At 39.1% G+C, this 22,500-nt stretch overlaps 1 protein-coding gene across 4 annotated transcripts in view; it reads right to left on the bottom strand.

The window, feature by feature from the left end:
- The window catches only part of gphnb (gephyrin b), a 95,975-nt gene that overhangs the window by 56,458 nt on the left and 17,017 nt on the right, over positions 1-22,500 (bottom strand). For all 4 annotated transcript variants that reach the window (XM_084091182.1, XM_084091183.1, XM_084091184.1 and 1 more), the window contains exon 2: positions 7,036-7,114. In XM_084091182.1, coding sequence (XP_083947308.1) covers positions 7,036-7,114 — 79 coding nt within the window. The remainder of the gene's footprint in view (positions 1-7,035; positions 7,115-22,500) is intronic.

Below are 22,500 nucleotides of genomic sequence, written 5' to 3'. Positions count from 1 at the left end.
TAACACGAGAACGAACCTCATTGGTTCTTGCTGAAGCTCAAACGTGCAGCGTAACAGGAGAATGAACCTCATTGGTTCTTGCTGAAGCTCAAACGTGCTGCATAACACGAGAACGAACCTCATTGTTTCTTGCCGAAGCTCAAACGTGAAGCATAACACGAGAACGAACCTCATTGGTTCTTGCCGAAGCTCAAACGTGCTGCGTAACACGAGAACGAACCTCATTGGTTCTTGCCGAAGCTCAAACGTGATGCGTAACACGAGAACGAACCTCATTGGTTCTTGCTGAAGCTCAAACGTGCAGCGTAACACGAGAACGAACCTCATTGGTTCTTGCCGAAGCTCAAACGTGCAGCGTAACACGAGAACGAACCTCATTGGTTCTTGCCGAAGCTCAAACGTGATGCGTAACAAGAGAACGAACCTCATTGGTTCTTGCCGAAGCTCAAACGTGATGCGTAACACGAGAACGAACCTCATTGGTTCTTGCTGAAGCTCAAACGTGCTGTGTAACACGAGAACGAACCTCATTGGTTCTTGCCGAAGCTCAAACGTGCTGCGTAACACGAGAACGAACCTCATTGGTTCTTGCCGAAGCTCAAACGTGCTGCGTAACACGAGAACGAACCTCATTGGTTCTTGCCGAAGCTCAAACGTGCTGCGTAACACGAGAACGAACCTCATTGGTTCTTGCCGAAGCTCAAACGTGCTGCGTAACACGAGAACGAACCTCATTGGTTCTTGCTGAAGCTCAAACGTGCTGCGTAACACGAGAACGAACCTCATTGGTTCTTGCAGAAGCTCAAACTTGCTGCGTAACACGAGAACGAACCTCATTGGTTCTTGCTGAAGCTCAAACGTGCAGCGTAACACGAGAACGAACCTCATTGGTTCTTGCTGAAGCTAAAACGTGCTGCGTAACACGAGAACGAACCTCATTGGTTCTTGCAGAAGCTCAAACTTGCTGCGTAACACGAGAACGAACCTCATTGGTTCTTGCTGAAGCTCAAACGTGATGCGTAACACGAGAACGAACCTCATTGGTTCTTGCTGAAGCACAAACGTGCTGCGTAGCACGAGAACGAACCTCATTGGTTCTTGCAGAAGCTCAAACTTGCTGCGTAACACGAGAACGAACCTCATTGGTTCTTGCCGAAGCTCAAACGTGCTGCGTAACACGAGAACGAACCTCATTGGTTCTTGCAGAAGCTCAAACTTGCTGTGTAACACCAGAATGAACCTCATTGGTTCTTGCTGAAGCTCAAACGTGATGCGTAACACGAGAACGAACCTCATTGGTTCTTGCAGAAGCTCAAACGTGCTGCGTAACACGAGAACGAACCTCATTGGTTCTTGCTGAAGCTCAAACGTGCTGCGTAACACGAGAACGAACCTCATTGGTTCTTGCAGAAGCTCAAACGTGCAGCGTAACACGAGAATGAACCTCATTGGTTCTTGCTGAAGCTCAAACGTGCTGCGTAACACGAGAACGAACCTCATTGGTTCTTGCCGAAGCTCAAACGTGCTGCGTAACACGAGAACGAATCTCATTGGTTCTTGCTGAAGCTCAAACGTGCTGCGTAACACGAGAATGAACCTCATTGGTTCTTGCAGAAGCTCAAACGTGCTGCGTAACACGAGAACGAACCTCATTGGTTCTTGCAGAAGCTCAAACGTGCAGCGTAACAGGAGAATGAACCTCATTGGTTCTTGCTGAAGCTCAAACGTGCAGCGTAACACGAGAACGAACCTCATTGGTTCTTGCTGAAGCTCAAACGTGCAGCGTAACAGGAGAATGAACCTCATTGGTTCTTGCTGAAGCTCAAACGTGCTGCATAACACGAGAACGAACCTCATTGGTTCTTGCTGAAGCTCAAACGTGCTGCGTAACACGAGAACGAACCTCATTGATTCTTGCCGAAGCTCAAACGTGCTGCGTAACACGAGAACGAACCTCATTGGTTCTTGCTGAAGCTCAAACGTGCTGCGTAACACGAGAATGAACCTCATTGGTTCTTGCAGAAGCTCAAACGTGCTGCGTAACACGAGAACGAACCTCATTGGTTCTTGCAGAAGCTCAAACGTGCAGCGTAACAGGAGAATGAACCTCATTGGTTCTTGCTGAAGCTCAAACGTGCAGCGTAACACGAGAACGAACCTCATTGGTTCTTGCTGAAGCTCAAACGTGCAGCGTAACAGGAGAATGAACCTCATTGGTTCTTGCTGAAGCTCAAACGTGCTGCATAACACGAGAACGAACCTCATTGGTTCTTGCTGAAGCTCAAACGTGCTGCGTAACACGAGAACGAACCTCATTGATTCTTGCCGAAGCTCAAACGTGCTGCGTAACACGAGAACGAACCTCATTGGTTCTTGCTGAAGCTCAAACGTGCTGCGTAACACGAGAATGAACCTCATTGGTTCTTGCAGAAGCTCAAACGTGCAGCGTAACACGAGAACGAACCTCATTGGTTCTTGCTGAAGCTCAAACGTGCAGCGTAACAGGAGAATGAACCTCATTGGTTCTTGCTGAAGCTCAAACGTGCTGCGTAACACGAGAATGAACCTCATTGGTTCTTGCCGAAGCTCAAACGTGCTGCGTAACACGAGAACGAACCTCATTGGTTCTTGCTGAAGCTCAAACGTGCAGCGTAACAGGAGAATGAACCTCATTGGTTCTTGCTGAAGCTCAAACGTGCTGCATAACACGAGAACGAACCTCATTGGTTCTTGCCGAAGCTCAAACGTGCAGCGTAACACGAGAACGAACCTCATTGGTTCTTGCTGAAGCTCAAACGTGATGCGTAACACGAGAACGAACCTCATTGGTTCTTGCTGAAGCTCAAACGTGCTGCGTAACACGAGAACGAACCTCATTGGTTCTTGCAGAAGCTCAAACATGCTGCGTAACACGAGAACGAACCTCATTGGTTCTTGCAGAAGCTCAAACATGCTGCGTAACACGAGAATGTTTATATGTGAATAAAAGTCTAAATTCATTCTGTTCATCATATAAAGCGACCGTGTCTCTTCAGAAAATTTTGACTAAACTGCTCAATTCATATGAATTAGTTTTACAATCTCTTTATGAAGTTTTTGATGCATCAAAGTGGTAGTTGTGAAGCTGTCAATGGAGGGACAAAAAGCTCTCAGATTTCATAAAAAATATCTTCATTTGTGTGAAAATGAACGAAAGTCTTATGGGTTTGGAACGACATGAGGGAGAGTAATTAATGACAGAACTTTCATTATTGGGTGAACTATCCGTTAAAGTGTCAGAGTAATTAAATCATTTTTACTGGGGTGTGCTGGCCTAAAAATGAAATATTATGGAACTAAAAACCTTTCCAGAGTTTATAGAGGCAATAGAGATGAGCGGAGGAAGTGAGGAGGAAACCAAACTACAGAGGAAGAGAAAGACGTTTGGAATGGAACACCACATACTACACACTACATATACACTGCATACTATCAACTATTCTAAAAAAAATGGTGTCTAAAAATGTGCATTAAAAAAAAAAAAAAATCAACTTTTGTAAGTCTCAACAAATAATGAGTCAAGAAGGATATTCTAAAATGTGTGGCAGTGGCAGATACAGTCAATGGAACTGCATTATGGGATACAATATCTCACACAGTGGATAAATTCAGAATAGCATACTTTTTTTTTTTTTTTTTACTATTTCTGCTATATACACTACAGTTCATTCAAAAGGTCTGGGTCAGTGCATTTTGTTAAAGAGTACTTTTGTTCAGAAAAGGATGTGTTAAATTGATCAAAAGTAACAGTAAAGACATTTAAAATGTTGCAAAAGATTCAGAAAAGATTTCAAAATAAATGCTGTTCTTTTGAACTTTCTATTCATCAAAGAATCCTGTAAAAAATGTGTATTGATTTTAGAATGATTTCTGACGGATCATGTGACACTGAAGACTGGAGTAATGATGCTGAAAATTCAGCTTTGTATCAAATAAATAAATTACATTTTACAATATATTCACATAGAAAACAGTTATAATAAATTGTAATAATATTTCACAATTTTTACTGTATTTTTGATCAACTAAATGCAGCCTTGGTGAGCAAAAGAGACTTCTTTCAAAAACATTAACAAATCTTATACTAGAATCTTATCCTAAATAGCTCTTAGTGCTATTTACCATCACTAGAAGGAGGGTTCCTATAATTTTAGACCAATTAATGACAATTTTTTCCCATGATTAGCTTTCCTGTAGCTCAAACAGTAGAGTGTTGGTGCTTGCAACGACAAGGACATGTGTTTGATTCAACAAGAACTGATAGCAATGTAGAAATGTGTACCATGAAATGCAGTGTAAGTCGCTTTGGATAAAAGCTTCTGCCAAATGCATAAATGTAAATTAGTGATTTAAAAAACATATTTTTTTATTGGGAAGTATGATAGTATGATATTGGGAACACGGAGTCCAGTGGGATTGCAACAACATGCTATATGTTAATAAGTCCATTTATAGAAATGCCAAGAAAAAGTGCCTATAATGAAAAAAACTAAAGCTCTAAAACATTTCGAGGTACTGACATCCTCCCTTGCCGACAGGATTCCAGCGATACTTCTGGCACAGTTGAACAGTTGCACTTTTCTCTGCCAGAATCATTGGCCACGTCTTTCTCTGTCTAATGGAAGAGTTATGATTGTTTAATCGAACCCTGCTGTCATATGGGCCCTGCCACACTTAAAAACATCATTCCTGGCCTCACCGCCTTCCTCAGGGTATGAATAAAGAAAGACAGTGAGCGTGTGCCAGAGGAGGAGAACGCATCCCGTCGCACACATCTGTGACCCAGCTTTACTTCTGGATGAGCTCCCAAACCAAGGCCATCTGCTGCTGTGATTTCATTAATAATGGAGCACCTTTGTGCTGAATGATGGCTTTCGGCGCACTTTAAAGCATTGCTGGAGGACGCTGGGACCATACCTGAAAACACTCACATGCTTACTGCACTGAACATCTGAAGTATGGATGAGTCGCTGCATACGGTGAGGGAAAACCACGTTTGAGCAATTTAACCTTTCATTAATAAACTAAAATATTATTATAATAAACACGTAGGAAAAATTGGCTTAATTATACAATAAATGCAATTTAACAATTCACAAATAAACCAAAATATTACTATTATAAACATGTAAAAAAACAAAATAAAAAAAAACTTAATTATATTATGTAATAGAAATGTGCACTGTTATAGAATAAGTGCAAAACATGTTTGAGCAATTTCATTAAGAAACAAAAAAATGTATCTTTTGAGAATTTAATACAAAAATGAGTTTAATTATAGGGAGAGTTAAAATCATGTTTAAAATTTTATTAAGAGACAAAAATATTACTATTAGAAAACTGTAAGAAAAACTTTGCTTAATTATACGATAAATGCAAACCATGTTTGAGCAATTCAACATTTCATTAAGAAACAAAAATATTACTATTATAAACAAATCATAATAATGTGTTTAATTATAGGGAAAATCATGCTTAAAATTTCATTAATAAACAGAAATATTACTATTATAATTTTTTTATAAACTGTGCTTAATTACACAATAAGTGCAAATCATGATTAATATTTCATTATTAATGTTTTATTAATAAAAAAAATATTATTATAAAAATGTAATAGAAATGTGCACTATTATACAATAAGTGCAAAACATGTTTGAGAAATTTCATTAAGAAACAAAAAAGATTATTCTTTTGAGAATTTAATAAAAATGTGTTTAATTATAGAGAGTGAACATCATGTTTAAAACTTCAGTAATAAATAAAAATATTACTATTATAAAAATGTAATAAAATATGCGCTTAATTATACGAAAAGTGCAACAACAAAAAAAGCAATTCAACATTTCATTAACAAAAATATGATTTTTTTTTGGTTAATTGTAATAACTGCTAAATATCTTATTGTTCTTAAAAATTCATTTTAATTATGCAAAATATGATTTCAAATTTTTTTCTTAAGATTTTTAGATGAAAACTGAGATTGATTTCCTCAAAGCATGCCCAAGGTCAGCTGAAATCTCTCTAAAGCCAGGGTCAGTGTAAGACGACCCACACGCCACACGATCTGATTTATTCACTGGCTATTTTTAGTGCCACCAATTAGTTCGAACCGCAGTCGCGTGAGGACAACAGGACCCGTCCCCGTCTGATAGCCGTCTCTCCAGCAGCGTTCACACTTAACACACATCCGCTTCATCTGTCAGTCTGTCATCTCGCTCTCCACTAAACCACCTGGGTTTATATTTCACCTGACAGCTCGTCCAAACACTTCCTCCTGAATTCATTACAAGGGAAGCACAGTGTTTTCAGGGTGCCAGTTTTATTAAAGGGATAGTTTGCTCCAAAAAATGTATATTCTGTCATTTACTCACCTCACGTCGTTCTGAAGCCGTATGACTTTTACGACATTTCATTCATTTATATGCTGTTTAATGTTAAATCACGTTATTTTACATATGCATCTGTTACATATCGCTTGTTTCTGCTTCTTCGCCTGTGTTTTGATCAGGAGATTCTGTGATTAACGAGATGCGTAATAGCGCCCCCTACCGTATAACAGTGAAAACACGGAAAGCCTGACATTCCCGTCAATGGAGGGAAAGAGTTGATACAAAGTTAAATAAGATAAAGTGATTTTCTGTGTGTATTTGGATGTGGTTGCACTGTTTGATATGCATCACGCACATTTCATTCATGTACAATGACACTTCATTACAGCGCAGTGTGACATTGAGTCGTTCTGACATTAATATCCATCAAGGGTTCAATGCAAGCACATGTTCTGCATGTTTAACAGCCTGAACTCGAGCATCAAGTGATTAGCATGACATGAACGTCTCATTATATGAGCAGTGAAGCTAACAAGCCACAGAAGCCGTTTAGCACGTTACAGTAATACAAATATACGAATAGCAAGATTTAAATAACTCGAAAAGCATCAAGAGACATGCATTAAGTATAAATGTGTGTGTGTGTTTTGTGGTGGTCACTCACAAGGAAGGGTCGTGCACGAGATCTTTGAGGTTGACCCCGCTGCGGTCCTCAGCGAGATTGCGAAAGCAGCTGTCACTCACTGCAACACAAACAGAGAGATATCCATGAGATGAGAGAAGGATACACACGCTGTTTAAATAAAGGTACAGTAGATCAGATTCAGATTGTTTTATTTAGTGACATGTCAGCATTCAAAGCTATTTTCATGGCAAAAATTCAATTACAAAAATACAAATATCATATAAATACAATATAAACCACACAAACAAAAACAGCAAGTCATATTATACAAGATTTTTTGTCATGATAAAAAAAGGCATATTTCAGGCATAATCTTACTAAATAAGTCCTTATGTGAAGAAACTTCATAAAAGAGCATTCTACTTGTATTAACTCCAGGACAATCTAATAAAATATGTTTAACAGAGAGGGGACTCTTACAAAACATGCATAAAGTTGGGTCTTCACCTTTAAACAAAAAAGCATGGGTCAAACTTGTGTGAGCGACACAACATCTGGTGTAGACCACGTGATCAAGTCTAAATTTAAGAGCGATAAAAAGTCTGTTTGTAATTTCCAGATGAGTTTCATATAGCTTATTATTCTTGCACATATTCCACTCTTCTTGCCACTTATTTAATATGTATCGATTAATAATCGGTCTGATACCTGAGGGAGGAATTTGACATTTAGGTACAGTAGATATTGTTCATTCAATGAGCATATCTACTAAACATATGAGGTTATGTTCACTATCATTCAAACGTTCGGGTCAGTAAGACTTTTTAAAAGTTATTATATGGATATCGCACTCAAAAACATACATTTATAACCAACAAAGCTAAATATATATCGAACAGAAATGTCCATAACTTTTTAAGATTTAATTAATTTCACAGACTTCCTAAGATTGGTAAAAGTAGTAAAATGAAAAAATGAAAATATTTTTTTTTAATGATAAAATGAAATAAAATAAAAACATAAAATGTAAACGAACATGTCTTATTTTAGAAATTACATACATTGTGAATGCGGGTTCATTCAAATAATTAAAAACATCTTACAGAGATTTATTTCAGATTAATCTGTATTATCTGTATTAATCTGTATTATTGTAGATTAATCCCCCTCCCATCCCAAAATATAATAAAAATAAAAATAAATACACATTAACACAATCTTTTACCAAAGTTATTCTATTGATATCACACTCAAAAACATTTTTATTAATTTCTCTGACTTCCTAATATTGGTAAAACTAGTAAAACGAAGTGGTAAAATATTTTGGGGATAAAATAAAATAGAAATTGCATTGTGAATGTGTTTTTTTATTTTTTATTAAGTAATTAAATATCTTACAGAGATTTATTTTACTATTTACTATGGAGGATACACAATAAATAAATAAATAAATTAAATATAATAAAATAAAATAAAATTCATGCACGCACACATGCAACTGCTGTATCCAATGCCAGTGAGCATCCATGAGTCATCATTGTGTTTACTGTCAATATGACACTAGCAAAATGAAAAGCGTGTTATAGGGTGAGAGAGCTCTCAGAATCAGGCCAGTCCCTCGAGAGGTAACACATGATGAAAGAAAAGATCAACAGAAAGGAAACACAGGGAAAAGCTATTTTGGTTTTTGTGTAACAGCTCAAACACATGTGATCAGTTTCATTCAAGACTCTGAACGAGACATATGGTCAACATGATGGTTATCTTCGGCACTGACAACACGCACTGAATCCTTCACAATAAGAGCGGTAATGTGAATGAATGAAGAAAGAAAGATGAAGTCAAGTTTGGTTTCATGTTGGGTTTAAAGAATCCACCTGGAGCAAAGAGTATCGTGCAGCCTTCATCGTGATACAGCGACACGCTGAGCTGAAGAGACGAGTTCAAACACGAGATCAGGAGAGACCGATAAAGACGCTGAGGAAGATGATGATCTGCTCTGGAATCAGGCTTCAAAGGAATGTTAATGCAGCCAGTGCGAGATAGAGGAGAAGAGGGAGAACATGCTCCTGCTTTTGTTGGCCGCTCCAGCGTATAGGAAAGCTGATGGATATCTGATTCACTCTTTTCTCTGGTTTACACAGTCATGGTTTCTATACCAGTTCTAGGGCTGCACGACATTGAAGAAAAATGCGATATGCGATAACTCATTAAATAATGCGGTATTCAATATGCGATGTGATAATAATATTAATTAATAAAAATATATTGTAAATTATATAACCTACATATGTGTTTCACATTCTTTTTGTGACTAGAAAACATCCCTACAACTTCTGAAAGTGAACATCAGTGTTTTACTGTAGCATAAGAAGTGTTATTTTAACATCAGTGTAAACCACGGGGTTTAGGGCATTAGGGTTATTAAACAACAGAAACTGAATAATCAAATGTAAAAATAAAACACTGCTTAGTTTTCACTGTATGAATTAAATATATACTGATTCTTATTAAAGCTACATAAGTTATTCAGCCAAGAGCAGTGATTTTCTCTGTCTTTTGTTCATGATTTTCTCTGTCTTTTGTTCATGACCACAGTTATCGCAAGCTGTTGCAATATGCATATCGTGATATATGGGCGATTCCACAGTATCTGTCCACAAGGGGTGTAATGAACAATATAGATTGAATAATACCCAGTTGTTGTCATTTTTTTATTTTTAGTTCACTATTTTGTTAAAGATAGATGTAAGAAATAATAAAGTTACTTTTATCCCACTAGGCCTTGGCATTATCGTGTAATGAGACTTTATTTTATTTCCGTCCCCAGAAATTGCGGATGTCACGGTGGGACATTCAGTGCATCTGGATTTTTCCTAAGTCATTTCTTTCATTTCCTTTAATAAAATCCTGAATTTTGGCGCAAAACATTTATTTTGGTGTGTCTTCTACAAAATAGTACTACTAACACTGAAAGTAGAATTCCCTTAATCCACCACGATGCAATGGAAACATTTACTAACGTTCGTTACACTTTCTGTCCAAGCAGTTACGCACGTTAAACTATGATTCTAAAGGAAGCGGAGATATAATTTTTCCATGTAATTCTATCAGTAGCATAACAATAAAACCATCTTGTGTGGGTTAAATTCTCATATGCGTTGCTACATGATAAATTGTTAATAAATCGGGATAAAACAGGGGCCGAGATTTTCTGTCCAAAAATCATAACGCTCGAACATTTTATTCTGACGCTGAATTTCCATCTCCTAATGTCTCAACGGTTCTCATCAAAGAAATAAGATTGTCTTGGTCACGGTCGCTCTGCGTGTGAGAAAGTGTTAACAGGATTTCACGGATTTCGACGAATGTGGGTAAGTTTGTGGATTCTGTCCAAAAGGTTACGAACGTTAAAATGATACGAACGTGGTAAACTTTGGTTAAGTAAACATTAAATAGGATCATTGTGGTGAGAAAGGATAAAAGAGTGTGCAAGTCGGATGATTGCGAGTGGTTTCGGACCGAAAGCGTCGTTCATCGTGAAAGAGCATGCATGAATGGTGGTTTTATACATTTTGACAGATTCTGCACATCTTGTTCGTAACTTAGACGGAAATTTTCAGTCTGTCCAACTTCCAACGTTGTTTTCTGCGTATTTTTGACTCAATAAGCTGTTCATGAAAGTCAACATCGTCAATGACATTTTTCTGTTTTTTTTTGTTTTTGTTTTTTTTTATGATTTTTTTTTTTCTGTCCAATGTTCGTAAGAATATAGCTTAGGCTGACGAAGTTAACACGTTAATAGTGCGTTAACACAATCTGTATGATCTTTAAATTTGATAGTATGATGACGGGTTATTTTAATGTGTTATGAACTTGTTCTATTCTTGTTCTATTCTATGCCAGTTTTCATGAAATGGTATTATTTTGTGTTACAAAGGCAATCTTGCAGGATTGTTTAATTTTTTTCCGTCCACGTTACACACGTTATAACTTAGCACACTTGTAGGAGTTCCTTTGCCTTCTACATTTGGCAAATAAATTAGAAAAATATACCTGTGGTATTTGTTAGTAATTTTGCTGGCTTTCAGTTTATGAACATACCAGACTCAAAAATGCACCTTTAAGTTTATAGAACAGATAATATTAGATGGCCACCCTGCCTGCATGGAAGTCCTATTACCAGTTTTGTGAACCATACACAACGTATGACTCATAACTATACCAAATTAGGAACAAAGTAAAACATGAACTGGGATTCAACCAGATTTTATTAAACTGAATTAGATTAAGTACACTTTCTGCTTGAACTTACATTGTTTTTCCGTCCATGTTACATACGTTAAATTTGACATCAACTCAACTTTGATCAAAGTTTACTAGTTTACCATTGCCAGATTTATCCTGCCTTTCACACAGCTGTACCCCAGGTTTTCTCAGGATGTTAACCTGAGGACAATGGCTTTCTCCATGAAGATTGATTTTTGCAGGCTGTTGTCCTTGCAGTTAGCCCTAAACTGTGGAATCGCCCATATACATTTGCGATATTTCGATAACTTCGATATATTGTGCAGCCATAACCAGTTCTATCCTACACAATAGTTGAGATATTTAAAGTCTTCAGGAAGTGAAAATTGACATCTCTGGTAGTAGCTTTGAGCCCATATTGTGGCGCTTTTCCACTGCATGGTACAGCTCGGTACGGTTCGACTCGGCGCGGAACGGCTCGGCTCGCTTCGCTTTTCCACTGCGTGGTACGACTCGACTCAGTACGGCACGGTTCGGTTCGCTTTAGTTCGGTTGCTTTTCCACTGCAGTTAGTACCGCTTCAAAGTGGGTGGGACTGATCGTTATAGTTGCCGTCTCTACTGCCATGATATCATCATATTAAATGCGAATTTCCCCATTCCGTGTTTCCCCATCCACTCCTCGGCAACCAACGAGAGGAACGTCTGCACCTCGTCCACTGACCACGATTCAGCCATTTCTTTTTTTGAAGTTTATACTCTTTTTTTGAAGCAAGTACTTTTAAAACAGGCGCTACAGCGTTGGCTGTTGTCTACTGGCTATTTAAATCTAGCGGGTTTAGTGTCTCGTGTCGTAAATACAATGACGCTGGTAGAGATGATTCTGTCTGACCAATCAGTGATCTGCAGTGTTTTCACGTCACATTTTAGTATCGGTACGGTACGCTTGGAACCTCAACAGAGGTGGTACCATTTAAAGCGAGCCGAAGCGAGCCGTACCGTACCGTACCATACCATACAGTGGAAATGCGGCCAAAACAGTATTTAGGCTATTGTTTGAATTTCCTATTAAAATTGACATAATTTGAAATCTGAGACTTTGTTTCATTTCAAAAGCATCGAAGCACAAAGCTTATTGCGATTTATTGGATGGGAGGCACGACATTTATAATGCTTTTTAAGATTTATATTTCAAATAAATGCTGTTCTTTTGAACTTTCGATTGTATCACGGTTTCCACAAAAATATGAAGCAGAACAACTGTTTTCAACATTGATAATAATCATAAATGTTTCTTGAGCATCAAATCCTCATTGGAATGATTTCTGAAGGATCATGTGACACTGAAGACTGGAGTAATGATGCTGAAAATTCATCTTTGATCACAGGAATAAATTACATTTTACTATATATTTACATAGAAAACTGTTCTTTTAAATAGTAATAATACTGTATTTTTGATCAAATAAAATCATCCTTTGTGAGCACAAGAAACTTCTTTCAAAAACTTTTAAAAAAATCTAGCGACCCCACATTAAACGGTAGTACAAAAACAGTCTAAAGCATCTCTAGCCATAGCACAGCTGTTCTACTTTCAGTGTGAACAAAGGTTGGGACAGGGTATACGTTTCTTTGAACAAAAAGCATCAGATAAATGTCAAATTAGTAATCAGAGCATGCTGGTCTGGGTTTAGTTAAGACCGTGAAGTATGGCTCCAGGACAGGGAACAGGTCCAGCGGCCCGATGCCAAACACATTCCTGCTGCTTCTCCATCTGTACTGCAACAGGGATGAGATGGAGCGCCTGACCTTTGACCTGACCCTCATCTGCCCTGATCGGGGAGAGCCGCTGTTATCAGTCTGAATGAGGACACAGTGCAGTACTTCATAGTAAGTACACTTAACACATCACATGCACACTGATACCACGACTAGAGCCTGAAAAGTGCAATTTCACACATTACACACACTACATAATGCATTAATAGCATGAGTAGTATGCTAGTATGCTACTGCCTCTAGCAGGAGAACATGTAAGCTGAAGAAATTTGGATCTGTTTTGAATAACACAATATTCATTAATGTTGTCTGCCCAGTCAAGCATCATTATTTCTTGGGCTGCTCGATTTTGGGGGAGAAAATCTAATTGTGATTTAAAAAAATATTGGTAAAAAAATTCTGCACAATTGCACCAAACTTTTGTGATTATATATCAGTATGACTAAAATAAATGAATAATAATAATTATTATTCCACCACCACCACCACCACCACCAACAACAACAACAACAACAGCAACAACAACAACAACAACAACAACAACAACAACAAAAAAGATTAGCAATTATACCAATAATAATAATAATAACAACAATACATTTTTAATACAATCATTCATAATAACAAACCTTTTTTATAATAATAATAATAATAATAACAATAATAATTCCAATAAGAAAAATAATCAATATTATTATTACTACTATTATTATACCAATTATAATAATCATCATAATAATGTTTTATTGTTATTATAGCAATAATAATAAGACTTTTTATAATAATAATAATAATAATAATAACAATAATAATTCCAAATAGAAAAATAATAATAATTATTATTACTCCTGTCATTATACCAATAATAATAATAACATTAATGTTTTTTATTGTAATGCCAATAATTATAATAATCATTAAAATTACTATTATTACTATATATATACTAAATAAGAACAACATAAGAAATATTACTATTGTAATATTTCATTGTAAAGTAAGACAATCTAGTATTTAAGAAATAGTAATAATAAGTAATAATCATATTTTATGTACAATATATATTTATGGCTGTCTTAAATCCTTCATTTCCAAACATTAAACCATTAATTTGCAGGGAGCCCTTAAAGCTTCTCAGGTTTCTGTTTTATTTTGATTCATCATGCAGCCTTAATTACTACTATTGCTCATATTCACTCTTATGACAATAAACACCTAGAACAACAAGCTAAAACCATCAGTAACACCCACATCATGACAGCAAGTTCTGCACAGACAAACACCTTGAATCTGTCTGTCATGTCAGAAATAAGCAAATGTGTGTTTGCATGTATTATGTCAGACTGCTGTTAATTGCATTATGCTAATTTTTCACAAGGTCACGTCTCGTTAGTTCTCATGTTTCCTTCAGGAGTCGCAGCGTTCAGATGTGATGCACGCTCTCAGGTGAGGTAAACATGATCAGCAAACAAGACCAAAGCCAACAGGAAATGAGCCGATCGAACCTCTCAATGAGATAATTAGGAATGGATTAATTAATCAATGCTGAACCCAGAGCAAGAAAGCATATTATTCAAATGCCCCCGCAAAAGACCCCAATGACAAGTAATCCTGCGGGAGAACAGGAAACAACGAGGAAATGGACGAACAATGACTTTCTCTCTGACTGCAGTTACAAGGTGACAGAATCCCAAATGAGGTTCTTGCATCCTTTTGTTCTTGACCAAATACACTGCATGAAAAATCCAGATATAGGATTATAGTGATATTTTATAGCGGCGTCATGAATATGGAAAAGGTTACTATGATATTGGCTGATACTACGCATACTATTTCTTCACCATGCATACTGATACTGATCACACTATATGCATTTTTATGCATGCATCTGTGCTATTTTTGGTTAAGTAAAGCTATTAACTGAAATAAAATAAAATATAAAAACAAAATTTAAACTTATTTTATTTCAGCTAGTTGCCAAGGAAACATTTCTCTTTTTTTTTTAGTTTATCTTCAAGTAGAAATAACTAAATTAATTAAACAAAAAGTAATAAATAAAAATATTTTAAAAATACACACACACACACGTATTGCCCAAAGTTTTGGCACGTCTGCCTTTACATGCACATGAACTTTAATGACACCCCATTCTTAATCCGTAGAGTTCAATATGGAGTTTGCCCACTCTTTGCAGCTATATCAGCTTCAACTCTTCTGGGAAGGCTTTCCACAAGGTTTAGGAGTGTGTTTATGGGAATTTTTGACCATTCTTCTAGAAGCGCATTTGTGAGGTCAGGCACTGATGTTGGACGAGAAGGCCTGGCTCACAGTCTCCGCTCTAATTAATCCCAAAGGTGTTCTATGGGGTTGAGGTCAGGACTCTGTGCAGGCTAGTCAAGTTCCTCCACACCAAACTCGCTCATCCATGTATTTATGGACCTGCTTTGTGCACTGGTGACCAGTCATGTTGGAACAGGAACATCCCCAAACTGTTCCCACAAAGTTAGGAGCATGAAATTGTCCAAAATGTCTTGGTATGCTAAAGCATTAAAAGGATACTTCAGGATTTAGCATCAGTAGAAAACCCGTAGTGTTTTCGAATTACCGTGCTTTCCTCCCTCATGTCCCCGAGACGAGAGATTTATGTATTTTTTGTCTGGAAAAAATCCTCTGATGACACAAAAATCGTCATTCGAGGATTTTTTGGCCAGAGGCTAAAGACTACAGCCAGTAGGAGGAGCATGTTTTCAACCCGCTCATAGAGGGTGGGATCTCACTCACAGAATGTACACATAGTGTCAGTCATCTTTTTTTGGAAGCTAAGCTAGCAGGCTCTTGTTCTGTGGAGAAAGCTGAGTAGTAGGGGTTACCATCCTCTTTTTCCCGGACATGTCCGGCCGTCGAGATCGTCCAAAATGTCCGGGATTCAGCTTTTGCTTTCTGCAGTCGCCATTCATTGTTTACATGCACACCTTTTGTTTCAATCTAACTGAATTCATTCCGATTGGTGAATCTGAATGTAGTGTTTACATGAACGCTAAACAAGTGATCGGTTGATGTGCGTTTTAACATTGCTAAGAAAATTCTTGTTCCTCCGTGAGAGATGCGAGACCGGTGCGTCTCAGTAATCACGCCACCGGCCTCTCATCATTCTCCCGCGCCCCTCAGTCTCGTCCTGCTCGCCACAGTAAACATGATGAATGGCGACTGTAGAACGCTAAAGCCAAATCCCGGACATTTTGGGCGATCTCGAAATCCCGGGCAGACTCGTCACGGAGACTCACTAGTAGCCTAGTCTTGTTGTTTAACTGCGCGCTCTTACCGGTAGGCGTGGCTTGGGAGTGGCCTCGTAGGGCAGCGAAGCAAGTGCATTCTGGGAGTTGTTGTCTTTCATCCACATAAGCAAAAAATACATTTTCTGGCTTTTCTCCATCTAAGGCTCCAAATTCAAAAATAATTTCACATTTCTATTACATAAATGACCCATTTTAAATACACATTCATCTTTCCAGCGGTGAAGTATCCCTTTAAGAGTTCCTTTCACTGGAGTTAAGAGGCCAACCGCTGAAAAACAACCCCACACCATAATCCCCCCTCCAACTACTCAGCACAATGCAGTCAGGCAAGTACCATTCTCCTGGCAACCGCCAAACCCAGACTCGTCCATCGGATTTCCAGACAGAGAAGCGTGATTCGTCACTCCAGAGAACACGTCTCTATTGCTCTGCGACATGCTTTACACTAGAGGGCTGCATTGGGATTGAGTCCCGCCGGGTCCCGCGGGACCCAACGCAAATCTCGCGGGAGCGGGCGGTTTGAACTTTGCTGCGGGCGGGAATGGGCGGCTAAAAAAAAACACTGCGGGATCGGGAGGTAGCCTAGCAACATGATGGAGATGTCAATAATGGCGCTTTTCCACTACACAGTACCAGCTCGCCTCGGCTCGGCTCGACTCGACTCGCCTTTGTTTGGTTTTCCACTGTGTAAAAGTTGTAACTGTATCTGCTTCCAGGTACTTTTTTTCGTACCACCTCCGGCGAGGTTCTGGGCGAGCTGAGGCGATACTAAAATGTGACGTGAAAACACGGCAGACTGCTGATTGTTCAGAGAGAATCATCACTATTCACTGTCATCATTGCACGCGCCAGACAGAGTATCCTGAATAAAAAACAGCAAAAACGAAAACAAAACCATCCAAAAACAGCATACACTCGATTTCCTCCATTGTCCAGTGTGTATGTGTCCAGAATACATGCCGGCCAGGGAAACGAAACAAACAACCCCATGAATCTCTTTAATAATAGCAATACAAATACGTGTTTTTTCCTGCGGGACGGGAGAAGACACAAAATCAATGCATCTCTATTATTGTGCGGGAATAAATTCTCAGAGTTTTGCGGGTGCGGGCGGGAGTGGACATACATATTGCGGGAGCGGGCGGGAGTGTAACACATACGTTGCGGGAGCGGGCGGTAATGGTCAGAAATTCGGCGGGCGCGGGCGGGAGCGGGATGAAGAAAACAGTCCTGCGCAGGGCTCTACTTTACACCACTGCATCCAACGCTTTGCATTGCACTTGGTGACGTAAGGCTTGGATGCAGCTGCTCGGCCATGGAAACCCATTCCATGAAGCTCTACGCACTGTTCTTGAGCCAATCTGAAGGCCACATGAAGTTTGGAGGTCTGTATCTATTGACTCTGCAGTAAGTTGGTGACTTCTGCGCACTGTGAGCCTCAGCATGCGCTGACCCCGCTCTGTGGTTTTACGTGGCCTACCACTTCATGGCCGAGTTTCTGTTGTTCCCAATTACTTCCACTTTGTTATGATGCCACTAACATTTGAAATCAAAAGTTTTTTATTGATTAATAAAAAAATTATAAAAACTATATTGACTAATTTAATCGAATCATGACCTCAAAAATCGCTTTGAATCGAATCGTACCAAAAGATTCCCACCCCTAAAATGTCCACTAAAAAACACTATAAAATGTAATTTGTTAAATTTACTTCAAAACGGTAATCGGAATAATATTTCAGATCATGGATGTAGGAGGTGTGTGCACAGTGCCATCATATTCTCAGATAAAATACATTAACATGGCCACCTGTGCATTAATAATGAGGGAAATGCTTATACATTCGGGACCGTTTTCCAAGGTTTTGTCCAAGGTACTGAAAGATTTCTGCCCCTAAAATTTACTTTAAAAGAGTAATCTGAATAATATTTCAGATCACGGATGTAGGAGCTGTGTCATTATCATATTTTCAGATAAAATATATTAACATGGCCACCTGTGCATTACTTACAAGGGAATATTTATACCTTCGAGACCATTTTTCCAAGGTTTTGTTCCCCTCGTTCAGAATAAAGGAAAAGAAGTGCCCCATAGCACCCTGTCAGACAGCGATGGCACGGACGGTAGCTCAGTGTAATTAACACAAGGCTTACGACCTCACATCTCCACCAATGGCTTCTGCAGGAGATGACATCACTGCTTTGTTTGCTTGCATGTCTTATTGGTTAGTGGGGTATCAAATGATCCAGAGGCCCCTGGGATGTAGATTACAGCGGCTTACTGCTGTTTATCAACCCAGCCTTTGTACAAAGGAGGGGCCGACATTAAACCTGAGGGAGTTCTGGATGAAGCTCCCAGCAGTCCAGCAGAGAGAGAGAGAGAGAGAAAGAGAGAGAGAGAGAGAGAGAGAGAGAGAGAGAGAGAGAGAGAGAGAGAGAGAGAGAGAGAGAGCGTTGTTGTACACATAGCAGCTTCTTAATTCCGCAGCTGGGTAAATTTCCAAATTAATAAAGGTTTCACGGTGCTGGGGAAAATATAGTAACAGCAGATAAGATAATCTAATATAAGCCCAGCGTATCTTAGCAACCTTGTTCATTCTGAGAGCAGCAGCGATGGCGTCCGCAGAGGGATCGCAGCAGCTATCAAACACACACCCAAAAACACTCTTTCTAAACACACAATCATAAGCAGCACGCCTGTGCTTACATGCATAAACTACTGAGGAATAAACACACCATTCAAATCTTTTGCCAACAAATAACTTTGATTAAAGCTACATGGGCTGCATGTTTTTTGTTTTTGTTTTTTTTTGCAGTGTAAAAACACTGTACAGTATGTCATATAGTTTAAATGGGTAGTTGACGTGAAATGTTTTATGGTAATGTCCTGTGGTGTGACAATATAAAATTTGATAGATAACTGTGCATGCAGCTTTTATGACCCCATATTAATTGAGACTAGACGGAATATTTGTACTTAAAAAATGTATATGCTACATCAAGGGCATTTAAAGGGGACCTATTGTGCCCTTTTACAAAGTCTTGAGTTTGTTTTTAGGCTCTACTAGAATAAGTTTTTATGCTTGAATGTTCAAAAACACATTATTTTCCCATGTTTCACATTGTTGCAGCTCCTCTCTTCCCAGTCTGCCAGTAACGCTCTGTTTCCCGAAAGCATCGTTAGCCAACTATGGTCGCAAGTTCTGTTGTTATCAGGATAGTTCAACGAGTCGGTGTTTCCCGAAGCCACAGTTCCAATGAACATTCGCAAACAGCATCGCAAAGTGTGTGTTTGGAACGACAGTGTCGACCTGTGGTTAGATGAGTAGTTTCTTGTTTACTCCACTGCTGTGTGACATCATTAACCAACATGGTTGAACGACAAATTTGCGACAATATGGTTTCGGGAAACAGTCATGACTAGTTGATTTCTTCAACGATACATTGTACTATGGTAGTTAACCAGCGAGTTCCTGTCTCTATGAAGTTCCTCCTTCTGAAAAGCACACTGTGCTCTGATTGGTCGGCTGGATCAGTGTGTTGTGATTGGTCAAGCTCTTCGAGTATGTTAAGGAAATGTCCCGTCCCTTACCATAACCGCCAGTTTAACACACTACTAACTAACTCAACCAGACCCCGCCCCTTTATTCTGCGTATTAATTATTTAAATGAGGAATATTGTGACGTGTTCGTTCCCGGAAGAAACTCAAGACTACAATGGCGGCGTTTCAGGGAGTTCAGAAACAGTGACACTGATATGGAGAATAACTCCCGCTGGAGGGACTTTGTGCTTTGAGATTTGTGTTATATAACATTATTGCAGGTTTGCATAATGTTCTGAATTTGTATTTTAGTGTTTTGTTTTTTCTTCTTCATTTTGAGGGATACTGAATCTGTATTTGTGCATGTGAGATGAGTAAATGCTCACATTTAGTCTAGAACTACAATAACCATCATGTTTCCACACAACCCCTCTGCACTTACATGATTCCTCTCAACATGGGGACAGGAGCTGTCAGTCAATAAATGGGAAAAGAAAGTAACTTGCATTACTTATTTGAAAAAGGAAGCGGATATTTTGTAATTTGTAAATTTAAAAGTAATCTGATTACATAATGCACATTACTTGTAATGCGTTACCCCAACACTGATATCAGTGGTCTGCAGCACTAATGACATTAGGGGTTTGCTCATATCACTAACACTAACTTTTAGCACAAGTAATAATGTTGCCTGCCTCTTGCGTATTTAAACCACATTACATAGACACACACTGCCAGCATAAGTGTTTACACCCACACAGGCGTATGAAAATTAAAATCTACCCAACGGCCCTCTTCAGGGCAATTTTCCATCACATATCCTTATGAATTTCATCAGATTTCAATGAGAGACGTTGATGGAGGAAGCCACTGCAAATGCTATAAGTAGTGCTTTTAGTACAGTACAAGATATCTCCTGCTGTTGGGGTGATGTACTTTGGGTCAGGGTCAAAGGTCAGTCTTAAAGCCACTGTTCTGGAGTGATGTAGAGTTTATGAAGGATGAGAAACATGCTTTAAGTGGGCTGTGATCAAATAAACATGTGGAGCCCTTACCATCAACACAAATGCACATCCAGATGTTACAGACATCACTGAACCACATTCAATGTCTCTTTCACAGCATTAAAGGTACAGTTCACCCCAAAATAAACATTCTGTTATCATTTACTCACCCTAATATCATTCCAAACCCTATGACGTTCTTTCTTCTGTGAAAATGAAATAAAAGGAACTGTGATCATCGCACTTCAAAGATTTCAGAAGGCTTGAAATATTGTGCCAAAGTCATATGGTGCATATTTATGATACTTTTTTAGTTATTTTGGATTATGACAGCTCGAGACCCGATTTAGCATTTGGAGAATGTTTGTCCTTCAGGGTATAATCAGATAAAAACTAAAATCCTACAATCCTTGTCTAGTGCTATTGTTTAGTGCAGTGATGCTAATACGACCATTCAAACATTTGGGGTCAGGGAGATTTTTTAAATGTTTTTCCAAAAAAATCTCATCTGCTCACTAAGCTTGCATTTAATTGACCAAAAATACAGTAAAAACAGTAATAATGTAAAATATTATTACAATTTAAAATATCTGTTTTCTATGTGAATATATGTTAAAATGTAATTTATTCCTGTGGTCAAAGCTGAATTTTCAGCATCATTACAGCAGCATTACATTACATTGCAGTCGTGTGTGGTTGTTGTTAGTATGCAGTGGTGGGTTGTGTTGGAGTCGTGTGTGTGGCTGTTGTTAGTGTGCAGCGGTGGGCTGTGTTGGAGTCGTGTGTGGTTGTTGTCAGTATGCAGCGGTGGGCTGTGTTGGAGTCGTGTGTGTGGTTGTTAGTATGCAGCGGTGGGCTGTGTTGGAGTCGTGTGTGTGATTGTTGTTAGTATGCAGCGGTGGGCTGTGTTGGAGTCGTGTGTGTGGTTGTTAGTATGCAGCGGTGGGCTGTGTTGGAGTCGTGCGTGTGGTTGTTAGTATGCAGCGGTGGGCTGTGTTGGAGTCGTGTGTGTGATTGTTGTTAGTATACAGTGGTGGGCTGTGTTGGAGTCATGTGTGTGGTTGTTGTTAGTATGCAGCGGTGGGCTGTGTTGGAGTCGTGTGTGTGGCTGTTGTTAGAATGCAGCGGTGGACTGTGTTGGAGTCGAGTGTGTGGCTGTTGTTAGTATGCAGCGGTGGGCTGTGTTGGAGTTGTGTGTGTGGTTGTTGTTAGTATGCAGCGGTGGGCTGTGTTGGAGTCGAGTGTGTGGCTGTTGTTAGTATGCAGCGGTGGGCTGTGTTGGAGTCGTGTGTGTGGTTGTTGTTAGTATGCAGCGGTGGGCTGTGTTGGAGTCGTGTGTGTGGCTGTTGTTAGTATACAGCGGTGGGCTGTGTTGGAGTCGTGTGTGTGGTTGTTGTTAGTATGCAGCGGTGGGCTGTGTTGGAGTCGTGTGTGTGGTTGTTAGTATGCAGCGGTGGGCTGTGTTGGAGTCGTGTGTGGTTGTTGTTAGTATGCAGCGGTGGGCTGTGTTGGAGTCGTGTGTGTGGCTGTTGTTAGAATGCAGCGGTGGGCTGTGTTGGAGTCGTGTGTGTGGTTGTTGTTAGTATGCAGCGGTGGGCTGTGTTGGAGTCGTGTGTGTGGCTGTTGTTAGAATGCA

The sequence above is a fragment of the Abramis brama genome, assembly GCF_963993115.1.
Source record: "Abramis brama genome assembly, chromosome: 18".
In the NCBI taxonomy this organism is placed as follows: Eukaryota; Metazoa; Chordata; class Actinopteri; order Cypriniformes; family Leuciscidae; genus Abramis; species Abramis brama.
This window is presented reverse-complemented; position numbering and strand designations above follow the sequence as displayed.